Source organism: Polyodon spathula, chromosome 1, assembly GCF_017654505.1.
Source record: "Polyodon spathula isolate WHYD16114869_AA chromosome 1, ASM1765450v1, whole genome shotgun sequence".
Taxonomy (NCBI): domain Eukaryota; kingdom Metazoa; phylum Chordata; class Actinopteri; order Acipenseriformes; family Polyodontidae; genus Polyodon; species Polyodon spathula.
The window spans coordinates 85,097,408-85,113,152 of NC_054534.1; the positions used below are offsets into that span (position 1 = coordinate 85,097,408).

The 15,745-nt window shown below is 37.6% G+C and overlaps 1 protein-coding gene across 1 annotated transcript; it reads right to left on the reverse strand.

Annotated features, from left to right (window-relative positions):
- Nucleotides 1-461: 461 nt before the first annotated feature.
- LOC121323558 (histone PARylation factor 1) lies at nt 462-5,426 on the reverse strand. The gene is made up of 8 exons (XM_041264687.1): nt 5,302-5,426; nt 4,573-4,741; nt 3,936-4,122; nt 3,615-3,713; nt 3,281-3,431; nt 2,750-2,837; nt 2,081-2,253; nt 462-615 (listed from the first exon to the last, which is right to left on the reverse strand). Exons 1-8 carry the CDS (start codon nt 5,341-5,343, stop codon nt 484-486), a joined length of 1,041 nt encoding a protein of 346 aa, XP_041120621.1. The 5' UTR covers nt 5,344-5,426; the 3' UTR covers nt 462-483.
- Nucleotides 5,427-15,745: the final 10,319 nt, after the last annotated feature.

Here is a 15,745-nt window from a genome sequence, read left to right on the forward strand (position 1 = left end):
CTGACCAATATACATCTATCATTTTATTCAACGTTTAACCAGTTATTTGGTGTTTATACATTTAAAATTTCCATCCCTAATATATATATATATATATATATATATATATATATATATATAATATAATATATATATATATATATATATATATATATATATATATACATACATATACACACACACACACACACTTACATTTTATGGCATTGTCAGTTTCATTATTTCATAAAGAACTGCTATTGTTGAATGTTAGCCAAGCACATACATTAATCTTGTCAATGTCCTATGTTTACTTGTCATTGGGTAAATATACAATACACGGCTGAAAAGATAACAGGATCCATAGAGTTAAATACATTTTATTACAAATCTATTAAAACAAACATTATCTTTAACCACAAAAACTACACATTGTAAGCTGCAGATAAGGATACCAAAAAAAAAAAAATACAAACAGTTCATGAATATTCAAGACCTTTTATTTCATGCAGACAACTTATCCATGTTTCCTTGGTTCCTACTGGCTAAATGAGCTTCAATGATTTCAGCAAAAAGATTCCTCTTGAGAAGGCTGTAGGCCATTGGCAGGAGCTGTCGTACCATCTTGTGGAAATACTGCAAATAAACAATGTAACCCATTTTTGAATACTGCATCATCACATATGCTTTATCCCCTTTTTACTGTTCCTATTACTTACCAAACATAGTAGTCGCACTGTTTTATGGCAAGTGGATTCTGATAGCACCCTTTTCCATACTGTTTTATCTAATCTTTTCTCTGGTTTACAGCGATTACCCTGACCCATAACTAATGCACAAGACTTCAAAATCTGTATGCACTGTAAGCCAATCCCAACTCATGGCCAAAAAGGGGATACACTGAAAAACTTGAGTACACAGAGGGGACAGACGAAGACGTGTTGCTGTTCCCAGCTGAAACTTGTAAATGCAGTCTTTACAAGAGACAGACACATTTTCTGTGAAATCATGTACAATAAATACACTGACTGGCCTGCTAGGAAAGCTCACAGTGTGCACATTCCAGCCAATGACAGTGGAAACCAGGGTGTACTGTCCAGGTAAAAGGTGATTCTGGCAACATGTGTTGCTTCTCGGCTTGAACCATCATGACCCACCAGTAGTGGTTTCTGCAAACATTACCATTCCAGAACAAGCAAGAGACTGTCTTAAAGAATCTGTAGTTTTTTTTTTTTAAAACACATTACAGCAAACATGTACTTTCATCTGGTACTGCACTGGGTTCTCAGTTTGCTTGCTTGCCTTCCAGGAAGTCTGCTTAACTTCCTTGATCACTTCACCACAGTAGAGTTTTCTAAGTCAAAGCACACTACTGGCTCAAAGCATATCTGTCAATGGGGAAGCAGCTGTACAAAACACTTCAAAAGCTTGGCTTGCAAACATATTTCCTTTACCAAGTGTAGCACCAAATATGTTTTAAAATGAAAAACACATGTTTTAACAAACATGATATATTTTCAAAATTGTACATCTGAGACCTATATAACGAAGGGATGTGCACAGTGTAGAAAATGTATGGGACTATTTTGTTAGCTACAAACATGGAGTTGTTGCACTGAGGCATGGGTCATGCTTCTTGGTAAGTCTGTTTTTCTATAAACCGTTGCACACAACTGTCATGTGACTAGTGAATCACATATATTTGTAAACATTGCAGATTGGGGGATTTTCTAATTTAACTTACACTCTTATTTTGGCCAGTGATTGTAGATACAGTCCTGGAGAGTTTAACCTCCCCTGCTCATTTGTGGTGGGACACTTGCTTATCTTCTTATTTTACCTAACCATTCTTTGGGTCCACAGACATGAATGGCAACTCAGCTACCAGAACTCAAACCAGTAAACCCTGTGTAGCATGACTCACTCCACACTTTGTGCAGCTGTGCTAGTGAGCCACTAGCAACTTTTTTTGAGCACCAAACATGCAGGCTCTGTAAGTCGCCTTGAATAAAGATGTCTGTTAAATAAATAATAATAATGCAGAAAGAAAAAAAAACACACAGTAATCACATTTTAAAACCTTTAGCAAGAGAGGACTCACATGTGATCCGTAGCAGAAAAGGTCTATCCCAAGTTCATACCCCATACCATAGTCACATTCATCATTGGCAAACTGAATGTAGGTCATCATCTCCTGAATGGGAGCAAAGGCTTGGATTCTCGCCTCATCATTCGGGGCTTCTGTGATCAATTTGCATATCTTTTTAAGACTGGCTAAAAAAAAAAAATGAATACAAACAAAATGAATGAACAATAAAAAATTAATCTATTTATTGATAAGATGTTATAACTACAATGCTCCCCATCGCACTTTCACTCCTCCCAGTTACTATGTAGGTCTCACAAGTGCAAAGGTAAGAGTAATGAGCCAGTGAAATTATTAAATTTCTTCTGGACACCACTTGTAATAGAAGGGATGCCAGCCATCTTAGGCTATAGGTCGAAATGAGATCAGGTGTGCCGCTAGACTTGGCACGAAGCGTTTGTACAGCAATGAAAATATTGCGAACTGAAATGGATAATGAAATATTAGCAGTGATAAGTCATACCAACTACTTTTACATGCAAGACTGACATAGCAAATTAAAATGAACCCCTTTACACAACACCAGCACTATAATCTCCCCATACTCCTCTGTTATACAATACAAAACTTGCAACCTCTGAATAGGGTTTGTCCCTACAATTTATTGTTTCAAACTCTCCTTACCATCCGTTTCAGGAAGCTCTCGATAACCTACGTCGTTTTCATCCACTGGAACCACAATGCCAGCCCCATGGAACGTCTTTGTAACTACCTTATAAAAATATATTCAAAATAAATACTTGAACAAAGAGAAATTTACTGCACCTTAGCATCTTCTGCCTACATCAGAAAGACAAATGCTTGCTAGATAAGATTGACTCTGTACCAAAACACTACCACCACACAGGACTGAACTTATACAATTTTCAATGTGCTACTCCGGTTCACTCCATTAAATAACTTTATTCCATTCAGTTCCTTAGTTTGAAATGTTGAGACTGAGAATTTAGCTATAACACATTTCAATTAATTTTTATCCCCCACTGTCCTTATATTTACCATTTAAAACAAATGAAAGTACTGACATTACAAAATAAACAAACATTCCATTTGGCAAGAGTTGAATGAGATTTGAAATCAGTCCATCAGTTTGATTGATTGAGACACCATCAAAATACACAAGCATAAACTACGGGCTTACAATGTCCTGGTTACCTTTTTGTCCCTCTGCTTCATTTCTTTGGTTTTTTGCTCCAACGAATACCCAAGTTTCTCTGCTGCAGCTGTCAACTCCTCTTCCAGGCTGCATAGAGAACTGTCTTGCTTTTTATTACTCTTTTCTTTCTGTCTTTTAGCAAGAAAAAGTCTACAAAACAAAATGCACACGTGGTTGTTACTTTTGATGCAATTGTAAAAGTATTTTGTGAGCACAAAAAACCAAAGCCATCTGAAATGACTTAGAGAGGTTAGGACTCACTGTACATGCAAGATGATAACACATTATTAGACTTGATCACAAGCGCTCAATGTGTTATGAACAGGCACGTACCTGACTGCAGCAAACATGTTGTCCCCCATCTGAGATAATGAACAGCCTTTCTTCGCTTCATTTGCTCCAATAAACACAGGCAATGCATCTGGACTATCCCTATGGATATCAGACATCACACTTACTATTTAAAATAGCCAGGACAGCCCTGCCTTATCCTTACTTCATATGTGTCAGTCTGAAAAATAAAACTTTCACCCTATTAAACTCATATACTTAAGCCATGACCGTTATAAAGACAAATTACTCTGCAAAATTCTCATGAGGTAGAAAGAAACTGCAACTTTCAAATGACTATCAAAACAGTAAGCAAGTATTCACCTGTAATATCCCATGTGATACTGAGTCTCTGCATTTCCCACCAGAATGGTTTGAAATTCAGGGGGGTCATAAAAATGCCGCCAATGGAGAAAGTAGTTTGGGTTTGAGTTCTTTACAGATTTATGTTTTCCTGCCAGGATGTCATATGGGCCAACCAGCTGGAGTCCAAGGCTGGGCTGCAGTGCTCCTGTGAATAAGAGACACATACTGTATAATGGCATAGCAATGCAACTTTCATTTGACATACTGTATGCAGCAAGGTCATCCCTCTTTACAGAAGCCACAAACAATATTGGAAACATACTTTAGGTTTTGCACCCACTCACTCATGTATGTATAGAATTTGACTGACTAAAGAAAGGTTATCTTATTTCAAAATGGTTTCGCATAACAGTGTGACTGACAAATTATATAACAAGCCACCGCCAGCCAAAAATGAAGAAGCTGGTAAGATATTTCTAAGCACTCTATGTAGGTCTACAGGCAGTACCATGTGACAAAATACCAGTGCACTTGAGACAGTGTAATGGGTTTGGGCTCTAAAAGCCATTTGTCCAAACAGATCTGATCCTTTGTAATATTCTCAGTGACTGCAAACAAACATCAAAACTGGAAGAAAACGGTGTCCTCTACCAACCAGAAGGGTCCTCGGGATTAAGTTTCTCACAGAAGACCCAAAAGTGATAAAAGTCTTCAGGCATCCCAAGCTGGTAAAGACGGTTAACCTCCTGTCTGAGTTCTTTGGGCACGTCTGCCTCTTCATGTTGCTTGACCTTCTTTACATTTCCATTCACAGCTTTCAAGTCCTATAAATAATAATAATAATAATAATAATAATAATAATTTAACTTGATCAGTATTGACTATCTCAACTGATATTTTAGTGTTGTCACACAACAGTGGACTATTTTTTAAAAAAGTGTATAAATACTTAGTAATTAGTGTTTTCAAAAGTGTTAACTTTGATGCGAGACGCGTACGTAATATATATATATATATCTATATTATATATATATATATATATATATACACACACACACACACACACACACACATGTGTGTGTACGATACACAAATAGTTATTTAATGTGGATAATATTGTGCATTAAAGCCATGTTTGACTTGGGAAAGTATATTAAATATTGCAACAACTCCTCAACACGCGTATCAAATTACATGAATGTATGTTTTGTATTTCATTTGAATTCTGTTAACGTGTTGCTTGCTGCTAACGAGCCTTCAGTGCATTCACAAAATTAGCAAACACTTTGTATTTACCCATTACAGGTACAACTAAGATTTACAAACAATAAAACAAACATTTGAGGCCACTGGTAATGGGTTTTGTTAATTGCGTATTCAATACCTGCTGTGCCGATTTGGATTTCCTTTTCCCGCGCCCAGTCATCGCCTCCCAAGCTTGTTCTCTTCTCTTCCCGTTACTGCTGACAGAAAGAACAAAAACACCCGAGGCGTCGACATTGACAAAGCAGCAAAGTCCAGATTTAATACACAATGCTCAAATATCCCGTAGTTTATAACAGCGCGCCCTGTAGGCTGTATGTATTCAATACAACTGAACTTGCCTTATACAGTGACGTACGTGTGCAGCTACTGTACTTTGTACAACAGTGGTCCTCAACAGAACAACATAGTAACAACAAAGTTGTTAAGAGCATGCCTCCCCATCTTCCTTGCCCTTTACATTGTTTCACACTATCCTCTTACAAAAGTCACTAAGTTTTAACTCTTTCTTTATAAGTCATCAAATCGCTCCTGTCCAAATGCTTCAGATTTGTGGTAGGTAATTTAGTGCAGTGCATCACTCTGCAGTGCCCAGACATAAATACATGTTGTACATTTGTCAAACGCAGTAGACAAAGATCTAAAGATCATAATAATCTCATCTGTGGAGGATCTACTGTAAATACTGCCACTCTTTAATTCCACATCAGTCTATATTTTGTTTTGCCATAACAATAGTATATTTACAATAGAAATACAGTCAAATTAGGTTTACACATTTTAGGGCGGTGGTATTAATGTTTAGAGCATTAAAATAGACTCCAGGTTATTTTGCATACTGTAAAACTGTGAAACGTAATGTTTATTTCCAACAGCAGAGGTCCTCGTTTACCATCTCTGTGAATTGCCTCTTTTGGGCACGATTGCAGCACGGCTTTGTGGTACATTATTGTAGCGTTTCCTGGGACTCGCCGTAAAGTCTTATCTTGCGCCACGGATGGCAGACGGTGCATCTCAATCGTGTGCTGCACAGATCATATTAACTGTTTTCTTTTTATGAATACAAATGCGTCCAGGTGGGAAACTGATATGTCGTTTACTAGTGCTAGACTGGACAGCACAGTGTCTGTTCTTAACAAAGGCATGAAATTCATTAGCTATAAGACACAGTAGGGTTGCTGTTAGTGATTAAATTATGGAATTTTTATGTGCATGCTTAAGAAGGTTCTTCTGTTTTGTTACTGTATTACTCATCAAATAAGTTTTAGTTTTTTTTAGCGCAGTATATACAAAGCATGTGATACTAAGCGCTGCCAGTTTGTAGTTTTTTCCGACCCATGTCCAAGGCCTCTGACGATGCGACAAGCGAATGTGTATTATGACACACACGCATCATGACAACCCCTCCCACAAAAAATAAAATAAAATAAAAAATATAGGATTGGTGTCTATTGTTGAGATTTTGTCGCGCGGCAGGTAGGGAATTGACCAACCAAAAACTGCTTCCCTTGCATGCCTTCAGTAAACAATGGTGGAAGAAAAGATAATTCTTGCAGCATCAAAATACCTGGAGCTGTGCAATAAAGGACAAAACAATTATAGGCAGGGCAATGAGGAAGAACATCTGGCAGTGCATTTTTAGAGAACTAGGTATAGTTGGTGTGTATGATTTGTTTAGCTTTGCTGAAGTAAGTATTCAGAAAAGCTATCATGTATTCTACATTTTTATTTGCTGTATAACAGGACAATCATATGTGTGTTTTTTTTCCAGCTGATGATACAATCAGAGGATGCCTGTGCACGCCTGTCACCACTGGTGTGAAAGGTAGTGTCACCGCGAAAATACCATTTTGTCGCAAGGCAAATCACATCACATCCAGTGAGTGGAGACCGGTGTGTGGTTGCTATGGAATAAGACCACAGTGACTATTCGCTGACCGTTTTGATGTCACGGTGACCATAATGACCCTGTAAGAAGTTCGAATTCTAATAAAAAAAAAAAAATGAATCTTCAGATGGGAAGCATAAGTAACAGGTTATATAATGAAAAGGAACAAAGGCTGGTGAAACAATAACAGCTTGTGCCATGCTAAATGTGTTGGTGACTACACTGGCAAAACGAAAACAAAAAAAGTATGCCAGAAAAATAGTGTCTTCTAAAAATAGTGTGCATTTTTTTGTATAAAGTGCACACCTTTTTAAATGCATGACAAAAACAAGTGTCTTCAAAAATGTAGCGCATCTTTTAAAATGCATGCCAAGAAAAACGTGTGGCGGAAATAAGACTTTTAAAACAGATGTGGTGCAGTCCCTTCTACTAAACTCATTTAATTTTGATGCGCATTTTATTTTGAAAACTAGTACTTTCAGTTAATTTAATTGTCTTTCTAAATGTGTATAGCTGTGCTTTGTTCCATAAATGTTTTGACAAGAATACCGTGGGATTTTTTAGACATTTAAAAAGTTTAAAGTTGCCCCTTCCTAATTTTGAACTTAATTCTGAGTTTTCCTGTAAATAAACGTATATGCACCTCCACAACTAATTTCTAAAAACTTCCACGGTATTCTTGGAACAAAGCACAGCTACGCTTTTATAAGTTAATATAAAGGTTACTACACAGCAACAAATGTGTCACGAGGCTATACAATCTATTTATTTTTGTCATTCACCAGTTTCCAAAAGACAGGAATTTTTCTAATTAATAAGGTGCTGGGTTTAACTGAAAGTACTAATTTTGAAAATAAAATGCTCCATCAGACTTAAACCTGAATTTGCTACTGACAGCTTAGTTTTGACTGTTATACGAGTTTGGTAGAAGGGACTGCGCTACATGCATTTAAAAAGTTTTTTTCTTTCTTGGCATGCATTTTAAAAGATGCATGCAATGTTTTTGAAGCGTATGCTTTATACAAAAAATGCACACTACTTTTACAAAAATGCACACTATTCTTAGAATACACTATTGTTTTGGCATACTTTCTGTTTTCGTTTTGCACTTCAAGGCCACTGTAGGTGACCATTTCTTTTTCAAGTTTCTGGGGTATAGAGGCAAAACACTTTGAATTATTATCTTCATATTTTCTCAATTAAGTCCTATAAGTGGATATGTAAGAATTAACTGTTTCACTGCTTTATTATAACTATATTATGCTGTATAATTATACAATGTATTAATCATACAGGCTGTACACTTTGTTTTATTGTCTTTACATTTAGTACACAGCTGTTTTATATGATTCTTACTGTCAGGTTTGATTACTGTTGTCCACATTCTTTTAACCACAGGCCATATAAAAATACAGGTTTATTTCATGTTCACAAAACATTCCATCATAGATACCATTCCCCTTACATTATGCTTACAAATAAATATGTCTTTTCAAGAGAGTAATTTGGACTTTTACCGAACACTACAGTACAGTATGCAATAGTGAACTGTTGATCAAACAGTACCCAGTCACATTTTGTGATTGTTAATAAAGTATCTAGTTAAGTCCTTAAGAATTTTAATCCGCTTTCACATTAGTGCTTGGTACTCGGTTGTACATAAGCGTTTATTGTTCTTGGGAGTTTATTTGAGGCTATGCATTAAAAGAAAGTTAATAGATATTCTCAACAGGGGCTCCCTTGTTAATGAGAACCTTCACACACACAATGCTACTGTATGTGAGAGAATTAAGTAGAAAGTCTTTCTCTCTGCATATTTACTGAGAGCCCTTCAGCCCAAAACACTTTAACCCGTGGAACTAATAACTGCTTACTGTACTTCCCTTGAACAGCAAATAGCGTCTAAAGCAGCCTTTGTGGAAAAGGGAACTATGGTTTAAAAATGTGTTTCTTTTTTCATGCTTGAGATGCTGCTACTTTGTCTGAAATTATGCAGCCGGCCCTGCTCTCCCATTGTTTTCTATGGAGGTCAGACATTCTGTTATTACTCTCAGCAACTGAACTGAAAATAAAGCATGGCTGAATAACTCATAACCCGACACAGCAAATCTATTATCCCTTCAATATGCCAGCCTTCAATCTAGTATGAGAGGAATGTTACATTTTCAGAGTACAGCAGCCATGGGAATTAAGGATAACACAATAAGAGTGACATCAGATTAATTTACAAGACAGTCCAACAAAATCACTTTAATACAGACATGCATGAATAACTTATATAAAAAGCCAGGAACAAATATAAAATATAAAATAATATTTACAGCTATCTTAAAAAATGTATACTGATATTACTTTATACAGTGCCCATAGGAAGTATCCCCCCCCCCCCCCCCCCTGACGTTTTCACAGTTTGTAGTATTACAACCTGCATTTAAATGGGATTTTTTTCCCTATGATTTACACAACCTACTCAACACTTGAGGGGGTGTTAAGAAAACAAATCTATTAAAAACAAAAACCTCATTAGATAAGTATTCACCCCCTTTGCTGTGACTCTCCTAAATAAGCTCAGGTGCAACCAGTTGTCTTCAGAATCCACGCAATAAATTAAATGGAGTCCATCTGTGTGCAATAAAAGTGGTTCACATGATTTCAGATTAAATATACCTGTCTCTAAGGTCCCACAGTTGGGTAGTGCATTCAAAGCAAAGATACTACCATGAAGACCAAGAAGCTTTCAAAACAACTCCGGGATAAAGTTGCGGAAAGGCGCAGATCAGTGCAGGGGTATAAACAGACTACAAAGGCTTGGAGCACAGACAAGTCGATCATTAAGAAGTGGAAGGTATACGGCACCACCCAGCATCTGCTTAGAGCTGACAGTCCTCCAAAACTGAGCAGCCGGGTAAGAAGGGCATTGGTCAGAGAAGCCACCAAGAGGCCAATGACAACTCTGAAAGACCTACAACATTCTATGGCTGAGATGGGAGAAACTCTGTATGTGTCAACAATAGCTGAGATACTCCACAAATCTGGCCTGTATGGAAGAGGGGCAAGAAGGAAGCCATTTCTGAAAAAAAAGCCCATGTAAAATCCTGCTTGGAATTTGCAAAAAGGCATGTGGGAGACTCTGAAAAGATGTAGCAAGATTCTGTGGTCCGATGAAACTATGCAATTAAATGCAAAGCGTTGTCTGGTACAAACCCAAACACAGCACATCACCTAGGTAACACGATCCCTACTGTGAAACATGGTGATGGCAGCATCATGCTATGGGGATGCTTTTCATTGGCAGGGACTGGGAAGCTTGTCAGGGTAGAGGGCAAAATGGATGGAGCTAAATACAGGCAAATCCTTTAGGAAAACCTGCTTCAGTTTGCAAAAGACCTAAGACTGGGACAAAGATTCACCTTTCAGCAGGACAATGACCCCAAGCACGCAGCCAAAGCGACACCGGAGTGGCTTAAAAACAAGAAAGTGAATGTCCTAGAGTGGCCCAGTCAAAGCATGGACTTGAATCCTATTGAGAATCTGTGGCAAGACTTGAAGATTGCTGTCCACCAACGCACCCCATCCAACTTGACAGATGTGCAAACCTGATAGAGACTTACCCCAAAACACTCACAGCTGTAATTGCTGCCAAAGGTGGTTCTACTCAGTATTGACTCAGGGGGGTGAATACTTATCTAACCAAGACATTTCAGGTTTTTTTTTTTTAAACAATGATCACAATAAAAATTCTCTTGCCTCTTCAAAGTGTTGAGTAGATTGTGTAAATCAAAGGAAAAAAATCCCATTTAAATGCATCAAGATTTCATGTTGTAACACAACAAACTGTGAAAACGTCTAAGGGGCGTGAATACTTCCTATAGGCACTGTATATAAAAACATAGGAATGTTTATGAACGAGAGGAGACTATTCAGCCTATCTAAGCTTGTCCGGTTCCTAATAGTTGGAACTTTGTCAAGTTTGGTTTTAAAGGATGCATGTTTTTCTGCCCTAATAACATGACTAGTAGCCAAATCCATACACCAGGGCTCTTCAACTGTTTTTTTAAGGGGACCAGATTGGAAAAAAAAAGTTAATAAGCAGGCCAGAAGTATTTCACTCTGCAGATTTTTAAGTAATATAATAAATATTATATAACGTAATTTTAGTATATTAAGCAAGACTTACAAATATTACCATATGTATAGTACTTTAATAATAGAACAGTGTGAACATTTAACAGTATAATTACAAACATTTTAAAATGTATGTGACATTTATTAATAGTATAACTTATACTATAATATACAGTCTGAGAGCGAAAACTGCGACAGTGTGGTTGTAAGGCAAAGATGTGACACAAAAAAAAAAATCATCACACAACATAAGAACATAAGAAAGTTTACAAACGAGAGGAGGCCATTCGGCCCATCTTGCTCGTTTGGTTGTTAGTAGCTTATTGATCCCAAAAATCTCATCAAGCAGCTTCTTGAAGGATCCCAGGGTGTCAGCTTCAACAACATTTGAGTGTGCCACTTAAAAGAAATAAACTTGTGTCTCTGTTTCTATTCCTTCACTGACACAAAAATGAAAACTTGAATAAGTTAAAAACAAACAGATTAGTCCCATGGAAAGGGATGTACAGGTAATCACGTTTCTACTTTTTGGCTAAATTCCCAAATAATGACATGTGATGTTTCTGACCAAACTGTTAATCCCTTTTGTATGGTATACTTTTTAATGAATCTCAAGAAACAATCGATGAGTGCAAGACTGCACAAGAGTTGCACAAGGACATTGGTAGGGAGAGATCAGCGCCTCCACTTTTGAACTTCTAACCTCTTTCTTTTTACTAGCTAGAGTAGAGAGAGCAATGTTTTCACTTTAAGAAAAAAAACCTTTAATACCAACACGAGTAAAAATTAAAATCGATCACAGAGTACGCAAAGCGGAGCTCAGTGGAACTGGCTTGCATGAGTTGTGGTGAGTGGCTAGTGACTGGAAAGGAGTGGTGTGATGCATGCACTGCTTTGCCAGATACAAAAATAAGACACATCTCAATCACACACTGATGTTACTGTTTTTTTTTTTTTTTTTTTTTTCGTATTTATTTTAGTTCATTTTTATAATTTTTGCTGACTGTCACCAGGCCACTTGGTTGCCCTTTGTGGGCCGGATGTTGCCTGCAGGCCTCCATACAGCCGTGCCATACACCATACACTCAGTGCTGTCCATCCACAGTCTATCGCTACTTAAAAACTGAGTGCTATGTTCCTGGTTTCTGTATAGCGCTAGAGTAATGGTTTGGATTAACTATGCCAACGCCAGATTTTAAAGATTTCACTGTTCCCCCTAATTCTTCTTAAATAGATCCTGTTATTTTTGTCTTTCTTCGTAGCTCCGTCCATTAAGTCCAGGGATTAGTCTGATTGCTCTTCTTTGGACTCTCTCCTGGGCTACAATGTTCCTTTGATGACGAGAATTGGACACAGTACAAGACACTAAGTGTGGTCTCACCAGTGCATTAAATAACCTTATCATAACCTCCTGGGATTTATACTTTTGGCTACATACCCAAGCATTCTGTTTGCCTTTAAAATTGCTTCCCTGCACTGTGTGGTTGCTGTGTAGTGTTTTTTGTGCCCAACGTGTAACACTATACATTTGTTCACATTGAATTCTATTTGCCACATTTCTGCTCAGTTCCATGTGTTCTAAATCTTTTTGGATTTCTTGGGCCACTGTAAGCCTGTCGTCATTCCTCCAAGCTTTGTGTAGACTATAAATTTGACACGCTTTCTAATTATCCCCCCCCCCCCCCCATTTAAGTCTGTGATAAGAAACATGAGTGGTCCAAGGCAGTGCCGCCCACAGAGGATGGAGGGGTGGGGACGGGGGATGGACTGGGAATTTTATGCCGGGCCTGGGCATTCCAGTTGGAGTTGGAGGTTTCCCCTCTTAAAAGTACTCTCTGCTTCCTGTGTTTTAACCAGTTTTGTATCTACTTGCATGTGCTACCTTGCATTCCCATGGATTGAAGTTTGGTGATTAGTCTTATATGTGGTATTTTGTCAAAGTCTTTTTGGAAGTCAATGTATATGATGTTATGCTGTTGCTGTATAGATACTCCTTTAATTTTCCACTTACAATTGATTTCATGATTTTACATATGGTTAGACTGATGGGTCTTATGTATTTCTCTTTTTAAATATATCTTCGACCTTTGAAAAGCAACAGTTAGCTGGGACCCCTGTTTTGATTGATTTGTGAAAAATATTTACCAGTGACACCCCTTGTTTCTTTAAGCACTCTTGGGTATATGCATCCAGACCAGGAGATGTAGGCCTATTGGTTTTGAGATCCTCCCGCCAACTTATACTAAGTGCATCTAGGATTGTTTGAGGACTTATTGTGATGGGGGGCATTTTGTTGACGTCCTTGCTGTAAGTATGGCTGTTAGATAACAGTGAAATTAAATCACCCACCAATTTTTTTTATTATTATTATTATTTATTTTTTTTAAATGTAGTCGTTGCCAATTATTTTTGTTATTTTCTCCCAATGTGAAATGCCCAATTATTATTTGGACTCAGCTCACTGCTACCACCCCTGCACTGACTTGGGAGGGCGAAGATGAACACACGCTGTCCTCCGAAGAGTGTGCTGTCAGCTGAATGCTTCTTTACACACTGCGGATTCACCATCCAGGGGCTACAACGCCAGAGGACAATACAGCTCCCGGGGAGCTTAACAGGCAAGCCACCAATTTAATTATAAAAATAGAAGCACTGCCAAGAATATATTATTACTTAAAATATACTGTATCAATAATGTCACATGGTCAGAGAGCTGCATGAGCCAAGTCTATAACATAACTGTGGCAGGGAAGAAGCTCTGTGTGTAAATAGTGTGCAGAATAAAGATGGATTATTTTTTAATGTAGGTTTGGCAGGGAGGGGGATAAATCCATCCCTGACAACAACCATGTGTGGAATGTGGTCATTCCCTTTTTAGAAAATTGAGTGCTAATTGGGAAATGGCCACCTGTATATAAAGGAAAGAAAAGCCCTTGTTAATCGGAGGAGTTTAAGAGAGGAATGTTGAAGGATAACTTCTAGTGAAGGCCATTGCCCAGCCTAAAGGGGAATATTGTTTGGTGGGTGTGCTGGTGCGAAAGCCCTGCTGGTATAAGATGTATGTGGGGGAAATATTGGGTTGGCAGAGAGGGGGTTAAATTCCATCCTGCCAGAAAACACGTGGGAATGTGGCTGGGGCCATAATTGAATGATTAATGGTTAATGAGGCTCCAGCCACAGGTGTTGTGGGAGTCTGGAACCAATTCCCATTAATGTTGTTGAAGCTGACACCCTGGGATCCTTCAAGAAGCTGCTGATGAGATTCAGGGATCAATAAGCTACTATCAAAAAAACGAGCAAAATGGGCTGAATGGCCTCCTCTCGTTTGTAATATTTCTAATATTCTTATGTGCATAAAAAGGGGAATCACAGGTGTTAGTGGAGTTTAATGTTGGTGAAGGTGAAGGTGTGTGTTGCTGTGCTGTGAGTTTTTTGAAGACCTTTTATTTTTGGCCACTGCGTCTGTCTATTTGTTAATGTGTTTTTGTTTGTCTAGTTTTGGTAATTAAAAGTGTGCAATAGCACTTAACCTTAATTTACAAACGCTGCAATTTTTTATTACATGATTAAATCATTTTGGAAGCGGCGCTGTGACAGGCTCTGATCTGCAGCAATATACTCTGCTGTGTTTTTGGGGCTTGAACACATTTACTGACAGTTAGCAAGAGCCTATTAGGCGAAAGTTGGGAGGTCAGGGGAGTAATGTACCAGCGAATCAGGAGTGCGTATCGGTTGCTATGGGGCGGGAAAGAAGAGGAGAGAGAACGGTAGTTGAGTGTGATGCAGTTGTTTTTCTTAATGAAAAATATTACCTCTGAATATCGGTTTGATTTCTGTTAAAACTAAAATATATCCTACTTGGTTATTTTTTTATCATTGTAGTTTACCACCTTGTCTGTTAGCGAAACCGAAAATAGAAAGTAAGCAAGTTATCTATATATCTATATATATATATATATATATATATATATATATATATATATATATATATATATAATATATATATATATATATATATATATATATATATATATATATATATATATATATATATATAAAATTCCAATTTGAATAAAAAAAACAGAACTAAACCCCCTACAAGAATATATCTTCAGCCAGCGTTCGGATACGCTTACAGTGAACGCAAAGTTCCTCTGAGTTTTTTAAGTTTAAATTGAAGACGAGGTAACAGAACAGACAGCCCTTGTTTTATCCCATGCTGTGCTGGCACTGAACTCTGCTGGGGGAAAAAAGGACGCTGAGGACTGCTGTGCTGTAAGTAGTTAATTTTGGGTTGTACCATAAAATAACGTGCTTACAAAGGTGTGTGAATATTAGTTTTTATTACATGCTGGATTGATGCTGCAGTCTCTGTCACATGTACATAGCCATAGTTTTTTTGAGCAGGGTTAGACAAATAATACCTTTACGTTTCTTTATTAAGAGCGGTGTTTATTCAAGGACGGCGACTATTAAAAAGCTAATATGTGAGTGAGGCGTTAATTCGAAGTAATACGGTATTTTCTGTTTACAAGTGAATATGTTCCAGAAA

Bases quoted from the DNA above. Each gene is read 5' to 3' on its own strand.
- LOC121323558 (XM_041264687.1), bottom strand. From the start codon at position 5,343: ATGACTGGGCGCGGGAAAAGGAAATCCAAATCGGCACAGCAG. The intron at 3,714-3,935 runs GTGAATACTTGC...TGATATCCATAG, and splicing joins TATCACATGGGATATTACAG to GGATAGTCCAGATGCATTGC. The intron at 3,432-3,614 runs GTACGTGCCTGT...TTTGTTTTGTAG, and splicing joins AACATGTTTGCTGCAGTCAG to ACTTTTTCTTGCTAAAAGAC.